At 42.1% G+C, this 21964-nt stretch overlaps 1 protein-coding gene across 16 annotated transcripts in view; it reads left to right on the forward strand.

Annotated features, from left to right (window-relative positions):
- Nucleotides 1-21964, forward strand: part of TNRC6B (trinucleotide repeat containing adaptor 6B) — a 239845-nt gene that overhangs the window by 174809 nt on the left and 43072 nt on the right. For 5 of the 16 annotated variants that reach the window (XM_043501981.1, XM_043501969.1, XM_038415474.2 and 2 more), the window contains 6 exons: nt 70-228; nt 2954-3132; nt 4134-4208; nt 5502-5547; nt 20046-20194; nt 21421-21591. In XM_043501981.1, coding sequence (XP_043357916.1) covers nt 70-228; nt 2954-3132; nt 4134-4208; nt 5502-5547; nt 20046-20194; nt 21421-21591 — 779 coding nt within the window. The remainder of the gene's footprint in view (nt 1-69; nt 229-2953; nt 3133-4133; nt 4209-5501; nt 5548-20045; nt 20195-21420; nt 21592-21964) is intronic. The other 11 variants (XM_043501996.1, XM_043502012.1, XM_043501989.1 and 8 more) reach the window with 3 other exon arrangements.

Genomic DNA, 21964 nt, shown 5'->3' on the forward strand with positions numbered 1-21964 from the left:
TGATGCTGTGCTGAATGTCAGTGAACAGTTCGTAAACTGTCCATAATGAAAACTCTCTTCTTTGTGCAGTCTGGAGCAAAAGCACACCACCTGCTCCAGATAATGGTACGTCTGCCTGGGGTGAGCCAAATGAAACCAGTCCCGGGTGGGGTGAAATAGATGATACAGGAGCATCGACAACAGGCTGGGGGAATGCACCTTCCAACGCCCCGAATACCATGAAACCTAGTGAGTATAGGCCAGTAATCAGCCATTTTTATAATGATGCTATAGATTTTAGTATCTGATTTCTGTATGTGGTTCACCTGCATATGTAATGCATCCCCTCTCGATGAGGACCAGAAGGGACACTAAATGGTTTCTAAGGTGCTGATGGTGGTGGTTGAGTAAAAGTGCTTACAAATGACTAAAAACTACCAAGAGCAAGACGGAATCTTAGTTTACAGTATAGGTATATGAACAGCTTTGATCTTATTATTGATACGACATTTGGGCTTCTAAACAAGGTGAATTAGTTGCTTTTTCTTTCTCAAAAGGACCTCCTCCCCATGCCACATACCCAAATACTTCATAGTAGGGAACTAGCTTTCAAGGTAAATCCCCCTCTCTTGTAATATCAGAATTATGAACTTGCAGTTTATCCTTAGCCAAAAACTCTCTATTGTAGATCATGGTTATACAGGCAGAAGTCTATACACTGCAGCAACAAGTTTTTTCTCATTCTAGTTTTATGGCTAGTAAAAGCTATATTTTAAGGCTGAGAAGGCTGCTTTATTTTAACTCCCTGTTTTCACTTGCTTGTAATTTTCTGGGAATTATTTTTGGGGCTCAGTCTTCACATGCCCAGAGGTTGATTGATTTTTGAAAACTAGAGCAAAATAGGTACAGACTTTGTTATATAAGCATGACAAAGTTTTTGCATCTTTTAAAATAATTGTTCAAAGCCTTTTTGTGCTCAATCCAAATGACTAGACTTTTCAGCTGTTTACTTAGAAATCTGTCCATTATTCACCAGTGAATGAAGTCCTGCTGAACTTCTGAAAAACATGATTTTGGTAATTTTGAAATTAGAATGACTGTTATATGATTGCACATATATAGGATTTTGTGGAAATCCTTTCTACCAGCACAGATAGTGTATTTTTAAGGGGAAAAAGTATGTGTGGGGCGGGGAGTTAAAAGCAAACAAAAAAGTGAATACTGCATTGCAAAATTCTTCTCAAAGCAAGTAACTCTTATTTGATGGGCAAGTAAGGCGTGTGTTTGTACACACACTTTTTTCATGCTTGTATAACAAACGATGTATATTTAATGCACACGCACACACACAAACACACATTGAAAATCAGCACCATGATTAAAGATGTTGGGAAGTAGATTTTGTGCCTGGGCTGATACATCGACTGGGTACTTTTGTAGGGCATCATTTAGAGTGTGAATTCAGATACACAGATCAAGATATTTAAAAGGAAAAGTTCCCACAACAGCGATCTCACCTGAATAGTTTACTGTGTATGTTAAGTTACTTGTTTAACTTTATACATAGGAATAAAAAATATTATTGTACATATTTTCAGTATGGCTGTTGTTCTTGCTATGGGAACATCACAAATCAGGAAACTCGAAAGGTATATTCAAATTTTCAGCCACAATATGCATTAAACCCCCTTATTCCTGATTTTCCCCCCACCCCCCCTCCAAGACAATTCAAGGCTTAAGCAGGAGAAAGATGATGGAAAACCAATTTTTGGAAGATAGGTAGGTGGAACAGCAAGGCAAGGGAGCAGCATGATGAGTGGAGTAGTAGTGGGAAGGAAGTGTTGGTCAGCAGACAAGGTAGGGGTTGAGAAACATGTTGGCTAGGCAGAAGTAACTGCAGTTATACGGTTGGGTAGGCCAGCTGGCATAGGAAGGAGTAGGAGGTAGGAAAACAGCCTAACTGGGGAAGGAACACTCCTTCTCTAGTTTTGTAAGATGAAATGGTTGTAGCATTTGAGTAGCAGTGCAACCCTTTGTTTAAATGGCAACACCAACATGTCTCTAGAGTGAACCAAGACATTAATCTCTCGTTTTTGCGTTTTGTTACTTTGGTGTGCATATGTTAAAACATGAGCAATATTTAAGGTACCTCTCCCAGATTATTCTGCTCACTTCTTAATCTGAACAGAAACTGATCCTGCGTTTCTAAGAGTTCATTAGGAGAATGCCAGTAGTTTTATATCGGATCCTAGTAAAAATACAAACGGTGTGAAGATGCATCGTGTATATCTGTGTGGAAAGTTTTCAGCATATCAGATTTCTGACCAGTGTCTGAGAATTAAATCTGAGTTTTCCAGAACACAGTTTTATTGTCAACCGTGCTTAAAGGTCAACATACTAGTAGTTTGATAGAGAAATGTGATGAAGGTTTTAATACTGGTGTGTTTGTTTTTTTTCTAATAGAGTGTTAAGGACTTTGAAGGAAAAAAATTAGCACTGAAAATCAGATTTTGATATAGGTTAACCAGATGGACTAAATTCCTCAATTACATTAATTTAAGAGAGCCTCTGGAATCCTTTCCTCTACACTGGAAATTATGAGCTCCTTTTAGGAGGTCAGTTTCTTTATTGAGAGAAGGGATGTTTCCCCTGTAAATTTAAAGTCAAAGGCATTTGATATGTTTGAAGCTAAAGTGATCTTACAATACAAAATACTTGAAAAATATAGCACACTACTCCACACTCATAAATCTTTTAGGTGTTGTGCTTTGTGCAATTTTCTGCATTAGAATAAAATGAAGGAAAGTTTTGGGTTTTTTTTAGATTGATAACAGCAGTTGTGTACTAAACATCCCACTGATCTTGCCATAGAATGTCATAAAATTTGTCTGTTAGGAGTTGTATTGGCTCACTTTCAAATGAAAATTGTATATATATTATATATCTGTGTGAATATATACTTTTTTCCTTGAAGGTTCCAAATCTATGCAAGATGGCTGGGCGGAGAATGATGGGCCAGTAACAGGAACACGTCATTCAAGCTGGGAAGAGGAGGAGGAAGGAGGAGTCTGGAACACAGCAGGCTCTCAAGGAAGCAGTTCCTCCCACAACTCAACAAGCTGGGGACAAGGAGGAAAGAAACCACAAATTAAGGTAAGAAACCTCATGCTTGAATGATTTGTAATGGCCATATATTCTTGAAAGCAGATATAACTAATATGTTATGCACTTCCCTTTTATAAACAAGTACTATTGTAGTGGAGAATTCATCTGTAGAAGTGGCTGCATTGCAGTGGTGTGTGATGTGACACTCTCTTGTTTTTGTGAAATATGGCTATTAAGACTTGTAATTCCAACAAAGATTGCCAGAAACATTTTGGCATGGGTGCTGCAGAACCATTACAGAATGAGACTGAGCAACAAGTGTCCAAGGGTTATCGCTCTTTAGGTGTCACATCACGCTACAGGCTGCTGCTCCCTCTCCTTACACAGACTGTTGAAGTTCTGATCCCATTCTTACTTCTGGTAGTAACACACTGTTATTTCTGCTTGATTTTGGGTTCCCGCCTTTGTTCTTATTAACTTGTGGCAGCAAACAGAAGTAAATGACTCTGCACTTGGCTGCTACACTGATCTAACTGCTCTGCAGAGGATAGAGCATGTGAGATGTTCTGTTGTAGTGTTGAATACTGTGTTAAGATTAAGACGACTACCTATAGCCAGGGGCTGGGCTTTGGCTGCTCCTGGGCTAAAATAAGGTGCAAAACAAAACAGACTTGTGGTGTTGTATGGGTTTCTCAGTTCCTGCTTTGGACAAATTGAGTCCTTCATTTCAATCTTTATTTCTTGCTTGTTTTTTTAAAGACACTTCATTTTTTTTATCCTAACCACAAAAGCAATTGTCTGTAAACTTTCCTTTTCAGCTTTTTTTTTTTTTTTTTAAAGTGTTATGTTGCCAGTTTCTGCTTTCAGTTTTGTTTTTGATCATTCACAAATCACAACAGGACCAAATTGAAAGCCAATTGAATTCAGCACAATGCTGATTGAGAGGAAGCTTCTGAAAGGAAGCAAAGCCGAGACCTCTACGTAAAAGAAGTATGAAAATGGAGGAAAGATGAGGAAACTGTTTAATTACATCTGTTCTTGTTTTTTAGTGCTCATTAAAAGGAGGAAATAGTGATTCGTGGATGAATCCTTTATCCAAACAGTTTTCAAACATGGGATTGCTAGTAAGTGGCTTTTTAAAAATGTCATTATCTAATTGAGAAGCACTAACAGTTGTGTAGTAAGCAAAATTTTAAATTGAGATATTCACCAGCCAGTGTTTAACTAATTGCATTTTCATTCCCAATCTTTTATTCCAATACCGGTAGTTGGTGGCTATTTCAGACTCCACTTACTAGTCAGAATATTTCTTTCTGAAACTAAAATATTTTAAAAATCCAAGTGGATTTCATGGTTGCCATAGTTGTGGTGTTGCAATTCACTTGCAAACAATGGATGGTCTTGTGCTTAAGATGCTGGACTAGAACTCTGGACATGTGGGCTAATTTCTGGCTCTGCCACAGACTTGTGTGAATTTGGGCAAGACAATATCACTGTACCTCAGTTCATTGCCTGTAAAAAGGAGATATTTTCTTTATCCCACCCTTTGTCTTGTCTATTTAGAGTGTAAGCTCTTTGGAACAGGGACTTTTATGTGCAGTACATCACCTAGCATAGATACAGCCCCAGTAACAGGTCCTCTAGGTGGAGCTGTAAGACAATGCTACATCATTGTCAGTGGGAAGGTGCAGAGAACTGTGATGCCTTCTTTTCAGTGAAAATATGTTTCACCTATGAAAATGTTCAAGAATCCCAGACACACCACTTAATGGAGAGCTTTGCATTTTTCAAAACACTGTACACCATTAACTAATGTATCCTGTGAAGTAGCTATTTATTCTCATCATAGAATTGGGGAAATTGTGGTGCAAAGATGCTGTTACATGTCTGAGGCCAAGCAGAATGTCGCTGGCAGAGCTGGGATTAGAATCTAGGAGCTCTTGGCACCCAGTCTCAAATTCAGTCCACTAGATCATGCTGCCTCTTAAAGTTATGGGAACACCCTGTTCCAGACTGCCAACAGAAGAATAATTTGGCAGCACATTTTAAGATTTGATGATTTGACAAGTCACGAGAAGAGCTATCATTCTGGCTGCTACTCTCATAATTTGATCCCTTGACATGAGGACAGAGGTTCATTTCTCAGAGCAGCTGTTCGGACATCTCTCTGTCTGTGACATGATGAGTTTGTGTCTAGTGGCATTTTAGGAAATTTAACACCAAATACAGTTGGGATTAGGTGTGTTCAAGGTTGCATCAGGATTGTTTTTCTTTGATATAGTTTAGGACATTACTTTCATTCACACTGCCCACCCTTCCACATTTCCAATACACATCTTTAACGAAGGCTGTTTTCTGCCATGTTCTCAAACTTTGCTGAGGAATCAGACCAGTGTCTTTTTTTGCTCTTCTTTCAGAGTCAAACTGAGGACACTCAAGGCAGTAAGATGGACTTGTCTGTAGGTGCGTATAACTTCATTAAAATGCATTTGGCATGATGGCTGATATTATGCGTGTGACATGTTTATCTTTAGGAAGGAGCACATTTCATTATTTATGAGCTCTGTTTTTTAATAGCAGGATAGAGCATCAGCATCCAGCCTGTTGGCTGCAGGATTTATACAGATAGTGCAGCTGCTGCTGCTGAGACACACTGGGCTGGGGAATATCTGCATAGAATGGAGGGGTGCTTAAAAAAAAATTGATGTAGTATTCAGTTTTGTTGCTTCCAGAAGGTGGAGCATCCCTTGTCACATGACTTTGCTAGGTGGAAAAGGGAAGTCTACTAGCTGTTGGCATTAGGACATCCCAATTACCAGTTCCTTAGGACTGATATGCAGGAAAAGAAAGTCTCTTTAATGCAGTTGAGCTGCTGCTGAATAGGAATAGATTTATCACCCTTGATGGCCTGACCACAAACATCAGGGATCTTTAAATGGGTCATACTGTGTGAGGGGTATCATCATAAATGATAGTTGGAAGTGATCTCTTGGATTATCTGGTCTAGGTTTCTGTATCAGTTTTATCTAATCTCAGTTGATTGCGTCCTAATTTGCCATAACTTCCTTGTTAAGCAGACTGTTTCACTAGACTAGATGATTGACTTTGTCACCAGAAATGCTTTCCTAATTTCCAAGTTGAATATGTACTTAAATGTATTGTTCTTCTCCAAGTGGCCTCAGCATATCCACACTTGTGGGATTGAGATGTCTGCAGCACGAGCTTTTGGAATCTTTTGGTGACTAGTGTCCATTAAAGCCACTCTCATCTCTCTCGTTTCCATTCTCAAAGGTTACAAAGGTGTAGAAGAGGGAGTGGCCCATTCAGTTCCTCCTAACCACCGCATTTACAGCAAGCTTGGATTGCACACTGTGTCCTCAGCACTTCCCTTCGTAGTTTGTTTGTTTTTTGTTGATACTTTGGAGTCTGTTTTTGTTTCCAGTTAGATGGTCAGTATGTTAGTCAGCTTTTCTTGGGGTGGGGAAGAGGAGGAAGAGACTTTGATAGCATTAGCATGCTTTGAACCCACAAAAGCAGGTGGCCCGCCTCATATGCCTGCTGACAAAGGAAGCTCTTCGGAGTCAATTGACTAAGGCTGGCATTGTACGTGTCCAGTATTGATACTGGAGATCAGCTCACCATAGTGGCTCTATGCCTATCATAAATGGCACCAAGTTCCTTGCATCCATCCTGCTCAACCAAGTCCAGTGCCAGAGAACCAACACCCCTTGGCTCTAGAGAACCATGTGCCAAAGTAGTTCTGGTCACTGGGTTCATCCAAGTCAGCAGATTCCAATGCTGAGGACTTCACACCATCAAATGAAGAATCATTTACCAAAGTGGTTCTGTGCCCAGCATGACTGGCACTGTGGTCCCTGGATCTCCAAAAGTGGTGCATGAATCCACCCACATTTTTACACTGTGAACAGCTGAGGAGATGTGAGTCAGGACATTTAAGATATGCTTTACTATGAAAGGCAAAGGAAGAACATACCCATCAGAAGAAGTCCCAGATGCTTAACTGGGGTACTCACCTTGATATCCAACCTCTTCAACTCTACAGTGAATGATCTCCACATTAATGTAGTGGAGTGGAGAACTATCTGTCTGGCGTACAAATTTTTCTCCCTTTGATCAAATCCAAACCTGTTCAGATTCTAACAGACACCACAGTATTGTATTATGCTCATTGCCATGGAGGGGTTTGATCTAGCCCAGTGGTTCTCAAACTTTTTTTTCGCAGTCCACTTAAAAATTACTGAGGTTCTGAGTGGACCACTTAATGATCTTTCCAAATGTTGTTTGTACTGTTAGCTAACTATTGTAAAGCGCTTTGGATAAAAGTGCTATATAAAAAAACCTTAATAATTAACTTTCTTTGTTCTACAAATAAAAGCACACAACCGATAGTTTAATATCAGTAGTCTTACCTTTCTAATGTGATGGATGTGCCCTCTCTCCCCTGCCACGGCAGCCCCCGAGCTGGGGGTGGGTAGGATGGGGGAGGGTCTCCATGTTTTCCCCTGCCACGGCAGCCCCCGAGCTGGGGCTGAGTAGGATGGGGGAGGGTCTCCATGTTTTCCCCTGCCACAGCAGTCCCCGAGCTGGGGCTGGGAAGGAGTGGGGGTCTCTCCCTCTCTCCCCTGCTGCGGCAGCCCCCAAGCTGGGGCTGGGAAGGAAGGGGGGTGTCTCTCCCCTGCCACAGAGCTTAGGCGGGAAGGAGTGCCGTCTCTCCCTGGCAGTCACAGCCCTGGAGCTGGGGAAATTCGCCTTTCTCTGGCCACCACAGCCCTGCATGTCCCAAATTCCCTCCCACCCTCTCTTCTCACCTCCTTACCCCCTCCCATCTACCCCCTATTTTCCCCAAGGCCACCACTTCACCTTACATGTGCATCTTCTCCAGGGTCCAGACACCTAATTAGTGGAGCCACACCTGCGCGGCTCCGCTAATTAGGTGGGTGGCCCTTCATTTTCTTGTGTGTGGCCACCCAGGTGCGCACCTTAGAGGGAACTTTCCACGGACCACCCGAATGGAGCTCGCGGACCACCAGTGGTCTGTGGATCACAGTTTGAGAACCTCTGATCTAGCCAACTGTGTCAGGGAGTCTTCCTTTTCTAAAAAAACCCCACAGTGACTCTAGAAATAAGAGAGGAGATGAAGGTTACTTATCAGTAATTTGGCTGCTTTGCAATAAGCCTCTGAATATTCACACTTGTGAGATCACAGCACCTATGCTGTAAGCTTCTAGAATCTTCTAATCACCCATGTCCATTGGGGCCTGTTGCCTTGCCCTTCATGGAGGGTTCTGACAATATAAAAATGGGAGTGGCCTCAACCACATTCATAGTTTCTTCTACTAATTTGGAAAGTCCTAAATTTATGTCTCCAAAAGAAATGTGGAAGGTGGAGTCAGGAAGAGTGAATACGCAAAGACTTATCTCAAATAATTCCAATTCTTAAACTGGCCTTTGTATATTCCTACTTGCAAGAGTTTAGCAAGCTCTAGAACCTTGAGGAGGATGGGCTTCAAAAACTCTGTGTAAACACGGTAAGTAGCAGCCACACAACATTCTATAAAAATGACAGCATGAAGGCATGCTGTGGAAATTGCCTTATGCCTGAGTACACTGACAACTCCAGATGGTCAAACTCCAAAGTCATGAGTCATGAAACCATCATTTTCATAGCTGTAGGGCAGCACTGGCCGGACCCCTGGTCTCACCCCAATATGTCCCAAACGTCTGGGAACTTCTGGACAGGTCTGGTCACATATAAACTTACTTCCCTCTGGACATCTAAAATATGAGGCCTGACTTCTTGGATATGAATGGTACATAGAGAAATTCAGACAGGCTAGTGGCCTGAAAGAGATGGAAATCAGAGGACCTCTTTGGACAGGCATTATGGAAAGGATGCAGATAAGAGCACATTGTACTAAATATGGCTTATGGAGCCATTAGGCCTGTATCTCACTAACTCTAGCCTAAAGTTGTGATTATAATAATCAGTACCTTCACAGACATATGGAACAAAAAAGTCTGCCCAGTTTTTGAACAGAGGCTCCATGAAGTTCGTGGGAACAAGAATATAATCTCATTGCAAGACAGGTCCATGCACCAAAGGGAATACTCTATCTCATCACAATAGCCAGGGTCCAACCTGTCTATTGCACGGGAGTATCCAGTTTCGTAACCTTTGACTATCACAGCAAAGCAGCTATCTCAACCAGCCTTAGTCATAACATGGATCAAACCTTTCAGTTTCTGCAGGGTGAGTGAAGACTGTCAGTCCAGGCATCAGAGGGGAAAAAAGCTTGATGGCAGCCTAATGCACCCTGACAGAACACAAAACTATTCTAAGTGAAACAGATAGGACCCTCTCAGGTCCATTGCCTTTTCAATTGCTCAAATGGGAAATCTCCTCCAATTCACTGGAGTAAGTTTTTGTGTGGCCAAAGTCTCCTGTTTTTTCAATATGATCTTTTGAACTTCAACAGAACACTTTATATCCAATGTCCCGAATTCTCAGACTTCAAGGTAGCAATCTGAGAAACTTTTGACCTCTGTGGAGACTCATCTCAACCCTGACACAGGAGTTGCAGCAGTTTGTAAAGCAGAACTTGCAGAAGTCAACAAGAGACCCAGGATGTTAGACAACAAAATCGCCAAGCCCTAGCCAGGGCTATTGATAGAAACTTGGATCCTTCCTGACAGCCTTCCAGGAAGACTTGTTGAATCAACAGATTCAGAGGAACTCCTGACCCAGTTGCAGAAAAAGAAAGGAGTGTGTCAGTGAAGTTGAGTCTTGTTCATCCTCGAAGTAGAGCTTGAGAAAATCAATACTTTCTGGTAGAACGAGACTGAGCAGGTGTTTACCACACTAGCATAACAGATAATACAAGATAAAGATCTTGATGGAGCGCTTGTACTACTGAGAGTATATTTTACTCGAAAGAGTCTGATAGGAGACTGTCTTTCCTTGCCAGATGAGATAGTGATCCAGTGGGGCCAGTACTGAGACAGGCGCGGGCCCAGGAACCAGCACCACTCCCGGCACTGCGCAGGGTGTTTAGATGCAAGGGGATCCCTGTGAACCAGAGGGGTAGGAAGACCTGGTGCCCCCTGTGGGCATCTTCCTCCTCCTCCCCCCTAGATGAAGAGGTGGTGAGCACTTCCACCACACTGCCTGCCATGGACAACAGGGCACACAAATAGTTGCTCAGGAGGATGGCTCAAAACTTAAGCATGCAGGCGGAGGAGGTCTTGGAGGAGACCGACCCTATGGTTGACATTCTGGTCCCTGAAGGTCCTTTAAGGGTGGCTTTGTTCCTCATAAAGACTATCCATAACACCACTAAAGTGTTGTGGCAAACACCCTGCCTCTCTTCTCCCTCCCAAACCCCCCCGTGGCTAAAGGGGTAGAGAGGAAATATTTTTTGTGCCCTCCAAGGAGTACAAGTACTACTTTACTCATCCCCAACTGGGTACTCTGGTGGTGGAAGCGGCCAACCAGAAAGAAAGGCAGAGACAACTGGGGCCGACTCCTAAATCCAAAGAGGCAAAGAAGCTGGATTTCTTCTTTGGGAAAGTGTATTCTGTTGGGGAGCTCCAGCTTCACATTCCCAACCAACAGGCAGTCCTTAGCCACTATAGCTATAATTCCTGGAATATGCTGTCCAAGTTTCAAGAACTGCTTCTGGTGGACTCCTGCTCGGAGTTTGCGGCTATCCTAGAGGAAGGCAAGCTAGTCGCGAGAAATTCCTTGCAGGTCTCCCTGGACTCTGAGGCCTTAGCAACTTGGATTATGGCAAGTGTGATAGCTATGAGATGCAGCTCAGGCTTCAAGTGTCGGGACTCCCAAACAAAATCCAAAACACTATCCAGGACTTGCCTTTTGACTGTTCAGGACTCTTCTTGGAGCAAACAGATACTAGGCTCCACAGCCTGAAAGACTCGTGGGAAACTCTGAAGTCCTTGGGGCTTCATACACTGGCCCCTCAAAGAAAGCCTTTTAAGCCACAACCCGTGCCTTGCTTCTGTTCAGCTCCTCCTAGCAGGACTATAGCAGGAAGCAGGGCAGGAGTAATAGACTGAGGCCCTCTCAGTCCTCCTCTAACCAGGGCGAAGGCTTGTGAAGCAGCCCTCAGTCTCCAAACCAATCTTTTGAAGATGCTCCCAGGGTGACGCATCATTTCAAATCCAGATCCTTCCCTTTCCTTTTTGAATTGTCTGTGCCCTTTCTACCATGCCTGGGCTCAAATCACCTCAGACCAATGGGTCTTGAGCACGGTAGAATTGGGCTATTGTCTCCAATTCTGTTCCCTCCCACCTTTCTACCCACTCTCCCTGTCCCTCTTCAGGGACCCTTCTCACAAGCAATTTCTAGTGCAGGAAGTGCAAACGCTCTTACAAACCAGGGCAATAGAGGAGGTCCCTCTGGAATTCAGAGGCAGGGGTTTCTACTCCTGGTATTCCATAATCCCAAAGGTCAAGGCTGGGCTCAGGCCTATTTTAGACCTGCGAAACCTAAATAGATTCACGAAGAAGTTTAAAGTTCCACGTGGTCTCCCTGGCTTCCATTATTCCCTCCCTGAATCCGGGGAACTGGTACGCCACCCTCGACTTGAAGGGCATGTACTTTCACATGTCCATAATCCCGTACTACAGACAGTTCCTTCATTTCATGGTCTGCAACACCCACTATCAGTTTACGGTCCTCCCCTTCGACCTCTCGGCTGCCCCTTGGGTGTTCACCAAGTGCCTGGAGGTCGTGGTAGACTTCCTGCGGAATCAGCAAATGCAAGTATTCCCATACCTAGACGACTGACTAATAAAGGACCGCTCCCAGGCCCAAGCAGAGGACCATGTGGGCCTGATGTGGATGACATTCCACAGGCTCGACCTCATTTTGAACGTAGCAAAGTCAACCATAACACCCACTCAAAAGATAGAGTTCATCGGAGCTCTCCTGGATTCCAGTCAGGCGAGGGCATTCCTCCTGGAATCTCGTTTCCTCGACATGGACGCCATCATAGAGGATCTCAGAAGATTCCCCACTACTGTGGCACAAAAAAAAATTGCTTGAAACTGCTCTGACATATGGCTGCTTGCACATACGTGGCACAGCATGCCAGGTGCGGCTCCATCCCTTTCAGGCTTGGCTAGCCTGGGTATACTGGCCAAACTGAGACCACCTAGACAAATAGGTCACATTCACACCTCCTGTTTTTGAGTCCCTCCGGTGGCAGCTCGACCCACAAGCAGTATGTGTGGGAATACCCTTCTCCAGGCCTCAACCATCACTGTCCCTAGTCACAGATGCATCGACGAGGGAATGGGGGGGGCACCTAGGAAGACTCAGGACCCAAGGTCTTTGATCCCAGGCAGAACTTTGCTGCACATCAACATCAGGGAGCTGCGTGCAAATTGCCTCGTTTGCCAGATGTTTCAAACCCATCAGCAGGGCAGATGTGTGTCGGTATTGACAGACAATACCACAGCAATGTTTTTTATATAAACAGATGGGTGATGCTCGCTCCTCTCCCTTGTGTCGGGAAGCCCTCAAGCTGAGGGACGACTTCATCACCCACTCCATACACTTGGAGGCATCTTACGTTCTGGGCTGCAGAATGAACTGGCCGATCACCTCAGCAGGTCCTTTCATGTCCACGAGTGGTCCCTCCACCCGGATGTCGTGATCAACATTTTCCAAAAGTGGGGATTTCCCTAGGTAGATCTGTTCATGACACAGTGCAACAGGAATTGTCAGCAGTTCTGTTCCTTCCTGAGTCACAGCCTGGGCTCGCTTGTGGATGCCTTTCTCCTTCCTTCGTATGCATTCCTGTCTTTCCTGCTCATTCACAAGGTCCTGCTGAAGGTCCGACGAGAGGAACCATCAATAATCTTGATAGCACAAGCACTGCCATGTTAGCACTGGTTCACCACACTTCTAGACCTGTCAATGGACATGCCTATAACTCTGCCCCTCCCTGGTCCCAGACTTGATCGCGCAGGACCATGGCCTCCTCCAGAATCCCACTTTAGTCTCTCCACCTCATGGCATGGAAACTCCATGGCTAAACCTATTTGAGCTTGCATGTTCGCGCTCAGGGAAATTCTCCTAGGCAGCAGAAAGCCATCTACTCGGGCCACTTATCTGGCTAAGTGGAAGAGGTTCTTGATTTGGTCACTGCAGAAGGGCATTCCTCTGTTACGGTCATCAATTCTTTTCATCTTGGACTATTTACTTCACCTAAAACAGCAGGGCCTTTATTTATAGTCAATAAAGAAGCAGTTGGCCACTATTTCGGCTTTCCATCCCGGCTCAGCTGGACAGTCAGTATTCACTAACCCCATGGTTGGCCGCTTCCTTGAAGGGCTAGATAGACTGTACCCTCAACTAAGGCAGACTATTTCACCATGGGATCTCAACCTGGTGCTCTGAAGGCTGATGGGCCCTCCCTTCGAGCCCCTATCAACCTGCTCTCTACTTTGTTTCTGGAAGGTGGCATCCCTTGTGGCTATAACATCAGCCAGGAGGCTGTCTGAACTCAAGGCCCTGACTCCTGAGCCCCCTTATACTGTGTTTTATAAAAACAAGGTGCAGTTGCGGCCATACCCAGCTTTCCTCCTAAAGGTGGTTTCGCAATTTCACGCAAATCAGGACATTTTTCTTCTAGTGTTCTTCCCTAAGCCGCATGCTAATAACTGAGACAACAGACGGTCCATTCCCTTGATGTCAGATGAGCGTTAGCCTTTTACATTGAGCAGACAAAGCCATTTCAGAAATTGAAGCAGCTCTTCATTGCGATTGCGGAGCGAATGAAGGGGCTCCCGGTGTTGTCCCAAAGATTCTCTTCATGGATCATGGCTTGTATCAGGGTATGCTACGACCTAGCAAAGATACCGGCCCCAGCATTAACAGTACACTCGATAAGAGCGCAAGCTTCATCTGCGGCGTTCCTGGCTCGGGTTCCTAATCAAGACATCTGCAGGGCAGCAATGTGGTCATCTAGTCACACCTTTATATCGCACTACCCCATCACACGGCAGGCTCTAGAGACGATGCTGCATTTCGCAGAGCAGTGCTACAGTCTGCAGCTTGGTAAACTCTGACCCCTCCTCCTAGAGACTGCTTGAGAGTCTTCTGAGGTACAGAATATTTTGATTCAAAGTTGAAAATGTTCAACGAGGCTTACTTATGGGACCAAGTGGAAATGTGTTTCAGTATACGCTTTTTTACCATAACTTTCACCCTTTGGAGGCATCTATTCCTGTCATCTAGATTACCTGTTATCATTGAAACATTCAGATTTCTTTAATAGTTCTGTTAAAGTTCACCTAGCAGCAACATCTGTCTACTATCCTCCAGTACAGGAACATAAGATTTTTTTTGTCCCCCAGCCTACGGTCATCAGAATTTTTAAGGGACTAAAGCGCATTTTTTCACTTGTTAAAGATTTTTTTCCCTTCCATGAGACTTAAATATAGTCTTCATATCTCTGATGGAGTCTCTGTTTGAACCTGTATCATTTCTGCTCTGTGTATCATTTATCTATTAAGAGGGCATTCTTGGTGGCTGTTACCTCAGCTGACAGAATCAGAGAAATCCAAGCATTGATATCAGGACCACCTTATGCTGCCTTCCGTAAAGATAGTTACCCTTCATTGTCATCCTAAATTTCTGCCTAAAATGGTCCTGGACTTTTACTTAAATCAGTTTGTTCACTTACAAGTGTTCTTTCCAAGATCTCACTCATCCCCTCCAGAGGCTGAGCTTCACATTTTCAACGTTTTTAAGAACTATCTTGTATTGCCTCAACACAAGAAAATCATTCAGCAAATCACCAAGACTATATTTGTAGCTTTTGATTATTAATCCAGATGACAGGCTGTTTCAGAACGATGCATCCGATGAAGTGAGCTGTAGCTCACAAAAGCTTATGCTCAAATAAATTTGTTGGTCTTTAAGGTGCCACAAGTACTCCCTTTCTTTTTGCAAATACAGACTAACACAGCTGCTACTCTGAAACCTGTTTCAGAACAGAGACTCAAAATGAGTGTTAGACTGCATTAGAATTTCTTATGCAACTGAGTAAGTTAACATCACTATCTCATCAAGGCACGTTCTGCTAGAGCTCTGGCATCCTCTTTGACCTTTATTAAGAGGCATGTCTATATTTGAACTCTATAGAGCTTCTACTTGGAGCTCTGTACATAGCCTTACAAGTCATTGTTCTCTAGTGTCAGCTTCTTGATCTGATGCACAGTTTGTCAGGGAAGTCTACCAATACTTACTTAAATAGGATTCCTGGCACTAACCACCTTAGAGAGACAACTTGTTCACCAGTGACCTAGGGCAGGTCTACACTTCGGGGTTAAGTCGACCTACGTTATGCAACTCCAGCTACATGAATAATGTTGCTGGATTCAACTTAGCTTAGGTCGACTTATTGCGGTGTCTACACTGCACTGGGTTGACGGAAGACACTCTCCCATTGATTTACCTTAAGCTTCTTGTTCTGGTTGAGTACCAGAGTCAACAGGAAAGCGTTCTGCCATCAGTTTACTGGGTCTTCACTAGACCTGCTAAATTGACTCCGATGGATTGATCGCCGCAGCATCAATCCACGCTAAGTGGAGACATACTCCTAGAGTGGGATCCATGTTCACAAATATTTAAGAAAGAAAGAACAGTTACTTTACATGTAGTAACTGTGGTGTTCCTCAAGATGTCTTGTCCACACAGATCCCACAACGTGCCCTCCTTCCCCACTAATGCAGAGTCTGTTAGCCTTGGGAATTCTATGTTGGTGAATAAACTGAATGGTGGTTGGGTCCACCCTGCTCTTCGTGCTCTTGGAAGTGGGGCTCAAGGGTATATTAGGTGCATGTGCAGCCCCAGTGAACATGGCTAACCACAAGAATCTAATCCAGCATGTTTGGGGCACCTACAGTGAGATCCATGTGAACAAAGCATCTTGAAGAACCACAGTTAGTGTAAGGTAAATAATCATTCTTTGTTAGAATCATAGAAGTGTAGGACTGGAAGGGACCTCGAGAGGTCATCTAGTCCAGTCCCCCTGCGCTCATTGCAGGACAAAGTATTATCGATAAAGGTGTTTACTCTTAAAAATCTTCAGTGATGGAGATTTCACAACCTCAGTACTCCAGTTGAGGCCTAATCAGCGCAGAGTAGAATGGAAAAACTACTACATGTGTCTTGCTTACAACACTCCTGCTAATAAATCCCTGAATCATATTTGATTTTTTTTACAACGGTGTTACACTGTTGACTCATTTAGCTTGTGATTCACTAAGACCCCCAGATCCCTTTCTGCAGTACTCCTGAGGCAGTTATTTCCCATTTTTTTTGTGTGTAACTGAGGTTCCTTCCTAAATGGAGTACTTTGCATTTATCCTTTTTGAATTTCATCCTATTTATTTCAGACCATTTCTCCAGTTTGTCCAGATCCTTTTGGTCTATTAATCTAAATTAACTCAAAAAAAATTATTGCGATTTAAAAAATTTGATAGTCATTAATCTCAGTTTTAATCGCACTGTTAAACAATAGAATACTGGTTGAAATTTATTAAATATTTTGGATGTTTTTCTACATTTTCAAATGTATTTATTTCAATTAAAATGCAGAATACCAAGTGTACAGTGCTCACTTTTCTATTTTTATTACAAATATTTTCACTGTAAATATAACAGGATTAATATTTTCAATTCACTTCACACAAGTACTGTAATGCTGTCTCTTCATTGTGTAAGTGCCACTTAGAAATGTAATTTTTTTTGTTACATAACTGCACTCCAAAACAAAACAATCTAAAACTTTAGAGCCTACAAGTCCACTCAGTCCTACTTCTTGTTCAGTCAATCGCTCAGACAAACAAGTTTATTTGCAGGAGATAATGCTGTCTGCTTCTTGTTTACAGTGTTATGTGAAAGTGAGAACGGACATTTGCATGGCACTGTTGTAGCTGGAGTCGCAAGTTATTTACATGACACATGCGCTAAAGATTCATATGTCCCTTCATGTTTCAATCTCTATTCCAGAGGACATGCGTCCATGCTGATGATGGATTCTGCTCAATAATGATCCAAACACTACAAACTGATGCATGTTCATTTTCATCATCTGAGTCAGAGGCCCGCTAGCAGAAGGTTGATTTGCTTTTTTGGTGGTTTGGATTCTGTAGTTTCCGCATCCGCATGTTGCTCTTTTCAGATTTCTGAAAGCATGCTCCACACCTCATCCTTCTCAGATTTTGGAAGGCACTTCAGATTCTTAAACCTTGGGTCAAGTGCTGTTGCTATTTTTAGAAATCTCACATTGGTACCCTCTTTGTGTTTTGTCAAATCTGCAGTAAAAATGTTCTTAAAATGAACATGTGCTGGTTCATCATCTGAGACTGCTATAACATGAAATATATGGCAGAATGCTGGTAAAACCCAGCAGGAGACATACAGTTGTTCCTCAAGGAGTTCAGTCACAAATTTTATTAATGCATTATTTTTTTAACGAGTATCATCAGAATGGAAGCATGTCCTCTGGATTGGTGGCCGAAGCTTGAAGGGGGCATACGAATATTTAGTATATCTGGCACGTTAATACCTTGCAACGCTGCTTACAAAAGTGCCATGCGAACACCTGTTCTCACTTTCTGGTGACATTATAAACAAGAAGCAGGCTGCATTATCTCCTGCAAATGTAAACAAAGTTTGTCTGAGCAATTGGCTGAACACTAGGTGGACTTAGTTTTATTTTTGAATGCAGTTATTTTTTGTTCATAATTCTACATTTGTAAGTTCAACTTCCATGATAGAGCTTGCACTACAATACTTGTATTAGATGAATTGAAAAATACGGTTTCTTTGTTTTTTGCAGTGCAAATATTTGTAATAAAAAATAAATACAAAGTGAGCACTGTACACTTTGTATTCTGTGTTTATTTGAAAATGTAGAAAACATTAAAAAATTAAATAAAAGATATTCTATTATAGTTTAACAGCACAATTAATCACTGTTAATTTTTTTTAATCACTTGAGAGCCCTAATTTTAATCCTATCCTCCAAAGCATTTGCAACTTCTCCCAGCTTGGTATTGTCTGCAAACTTTATAACAGGTTTCAGAGTAGCAGCCGTGTTAGTCTGTATTCGCAAAAAGAAAAGGAGTACTTGTGGCACCTTAGAGACTAACAAATTTATTAGAGCATAAGCTTTCGTGAGCTACAGCTCACTTCATCGGATGCATTTGGTGGAAAAAACAGAGGAGAGATTTATATACACACACACAGAGAACATGAAACAATGGGTTTATCATACACACTGTAAGGAGAGTGATCACTTAAGATAAGCCATGGATGAATGGACACAAATCAGACGTCAAGAATTATAACATTCAAAAACCAGTTGGAGAACACTTCAATCTCTCTGGTCACTCGATCACAGACCTAAGAGTGGCTATACTTCAACAAAAAAGCTTCAAAAACAGACTCCAACGAGAGACTGCTGAATTGGAATTAATTTGCAAACTGGATACAATTAACTTAGGCTTGAATAGAGACTGGGAATGGATGAGTCATTACACAAAGTAAAACTATTTCCCCATGGTATTTCTCCCTCCCACCCCACCCCCCACTGTTCCTCTGATATTCTTGTTAACTGCTGGAATTAGCCTACCTGCTTGTTACCATGAAAGGTTTTCCTCCTTCCCCCCCCCTGCTGTTGGTGATGGCTTATCTTAAGTGATCACTCTCCTTACAGTGTGTATGATAAACCCATTGTTTCATGTTCTCTGTGTGTGTGTATATAAATATCTCCTCTGTTTTTTCCACCAAATGCATCCGATGAAGTGAGCTGTAGCTTACGAAAGCTTATGCTCTAATAAATTTGTTAGTCTCTAAGGTGCCACAAGTACTCCTTTTCTTTTTGCAAACTTTATAACTTTACTCTTTATGCCACTGTCTAAATCATTGATGAAGATATAGAACAGAACTGGATCTAGAACTAATCCCCGCAGGACCCCACTTGATGTACCCTTCCAGCTTGACTGTTAACTACTGATAACTACTCTCTGGGAATGGTTTTTCAACCAGTTATGCACTCATCTCAGATCAGATTGTGATGTATCTAGGATGCCAGCAGAGGCCGTGTGTAACTGGGGACAGTTCATTATTACCTTCTCAGCAATTTTGCCTATGAATCAGTGGTTAGTGACTGAACAGCCGTGAATGAAGCTGGCATTGAGTGTGGCTTTTTTGAGAACAGGCTAGACAATAGCATGCTTCAGAATGGCTAGTAGAGCGCCCTCTCTGAAGAAGGTATTAACAATTTTTCAGCTACGAGCAATAGATTTCCATTATTTTGACTGTTCATGATGGGCATGTGTCTAGCTTTCTTAAGTTTCCAGATAATGGTTTTGGAAGCTCTCTGCTACTAAGCACGATTGTGACAAAGTGGCTAAGTTTATGCTGCATTTTGCTGTGGTGTGTGTATTCTTGAAGATCAAGAGATGTATCAAATTTACTTCATTTTGTCATAAAATAGTGAGAGTTCCTCACAGCAGGTTGTGGCTAGATCTGTGATTGAGAGGAGACAATTTGAGGGCTATAACTTAGTTGATTTTATGAACTGGAAAATTTCTCTGATGCTATACTTGTAGAAGAGGATCTTTTTGCCTTGTTCACTGCCACTGCATATGTTTGTACAAAAATTTTATTGTTTTTAAAGCAAATTGGCTTGTTTAATCTTGCAATAAAACTTAATCCTTGACTTTTTTCAGCATCTTTTACCAGGATGTAATGCTACGTTATAAAATAAATCCTTGGCCGTTTTTCAGCCTTCAGCGGTATTTTCAGTCCATTTTTAGCTGTGAATCTGTTGGAAAGAACAGGTATGATCGTGGTTGTTGGCACTGATATATTTCACCCTCTTCCTTCCCTCTTATAGGTGGTCTCCCAGATAAGAAATTTGATGTGGACAAACGAGCCATGAACCTTGGGGATTTTAATGATATAATGAGAAAGGATCGATCTGGGTTCCGTCCACCTAATTCCAAAGACATGGGAACCACAGATAGTGGGCCTTATTTCGAGAAGGTGAGATAAATCTGTATGGTTAAACGAAATCCATCACTGCATTCACATAAGGTCCCAATTTCTATATACTCCTTTGGGGGGTAATAAACATTCAAAATAATGGAAGAGAATGTAATAACACATGAAATAAGATAAGATAGACATGCATATGTAGAGCGAATGTAGATGAAAAATTGAGGTGGGTTAAAGATGCGCATGAATATATTAAAGTAGTCCTGAGAGTAATAAGTACAGTTCTGAAGAAAGATTATTTCTGAATACTACTCCATTCTTTTGCTGAGGAGGGAGAAGTCCATTTTGAACAGGTGCCAACAAAGTTCAGCGAAGAGAGCGTCATAATGATTCTTGTTTCTGTTTGGCTACTGACTATACTCCTACACTCTAAAACTAAGTTTAAATCTATATATATAGACAAAATCACAATTTTCCAGGACTCTCTCTTTCTACTTTCATGTCTGCATGTTATCTGAAGCATTCTTTCTGGATTAGACTATATCATGTGCTGTGTTTGTCCATGTACTGTTGGCTTCCCTACATCTGTTGTATGTTGCAGTACCATCTTTCATATCTTTACCTATTTTAAATGGGCACTGTCAACCTTTTTAAAGCAATTAGTATTTGAAATCTAAATTATGATTTGCAGAGGGTCCCTGGATTCAAAATGTTTGTTTTAAATGCAATTCATTTGATTCAATAAAATGTGAAACAGGTAAAATGTTGTTGTGGGCGTTCTCTGTCCAATAAACATTTTTTTTTAAATACATATTTTTAAACTACTCCATTTTGGGGTAACAGGCCAAACACCAGCTTTATGAACTTCCTCTGCTGGTCTAATTAACAAACACCATTTGCAGAGGTGCATACTGTGGGCACAAATTGGTGTGTGCAAACAGAAGTAAATAATAGGAACTCATGCTAGCTGTATCTGCTGCTTTAATGGAAATAATCACTATCAGAGAAGGACAAAATTAGTAAAGGAAGAATTTTTCTATGCATCTAAGAGGTTTTTTAAAAATACCTTCACCTCTACAGAAATTGTTGACCGTGGCTCCTTAACCAAAAATCTCCAAATGCCCGCAGTTAAATTGAGTCAAAAGTTTGCCCTTGTAATTGTTGTTACAAACTACCTTTGCTTATTCCTGATCACTCACAGTCCTCCTTTCTCTCCTTTTGCATTCTGTTGCTTCACTAACCAACTCCTGCTGATTGGCTAACTACTGCTTCAGCTGACTTTGCCTTTCTCCAATCAAGATGGGTGCCTTGGGGATGAGGCTCCTTGCTCTCCCTTCTCCCCTTCTCCCAGCTACAAGCTGTCTCCCTCTGGTTCCACACTACCCAACGTCAGCCTTGGGGCAATCGGCTCAGGGCTCAACCCCCAAAGCTTCGCTGCTAGACAAGTAAGGAGGCCACCTTCTCAGATTTATTACTGCGTGGCTGCAACGTAGGCTTAATTGTGGTCAGCTGGTTTTCTTACAAGATTTATTGATCACTGACTACATAATATAACGTATATTAACGTAGGTTTCAGATATGCTAACCCATCAAAAATCCACCTTCCTTCCTATTGTCCAGTATATATTTATTTTGTTTTTTGTTGGCCTCTTCTTGCCTGCAACACAGGATGATCTCCTAGTCTTTCATTTTAAGAGTGGTTTACTCCAAATTTGTCTTGGACTTTTTTCACTCAGGTTTTATACAGTGACTTATATGTGGAAATATGTTTAAAGGAGTTAAATTTATTTTTCTAAAAAGACTCAGCAAGAATAAAAG

Source organism: Dermochelys coriacea, chromosome 1 (assembly GCF_009764565.3).
Source record: "Dermochelys coriacea isolate rDerCor1 chromosome 1, rDerCor1.pri.v4, whole genome shotgun sequence".
In the NCBI taxonomy this organism is placed as follows: domain Eukaryota; kingdom Metazoa; phylum Chordata; order Testudines; family Dermochelyidae; genus Dermochelys; species Dermochelys coriacea.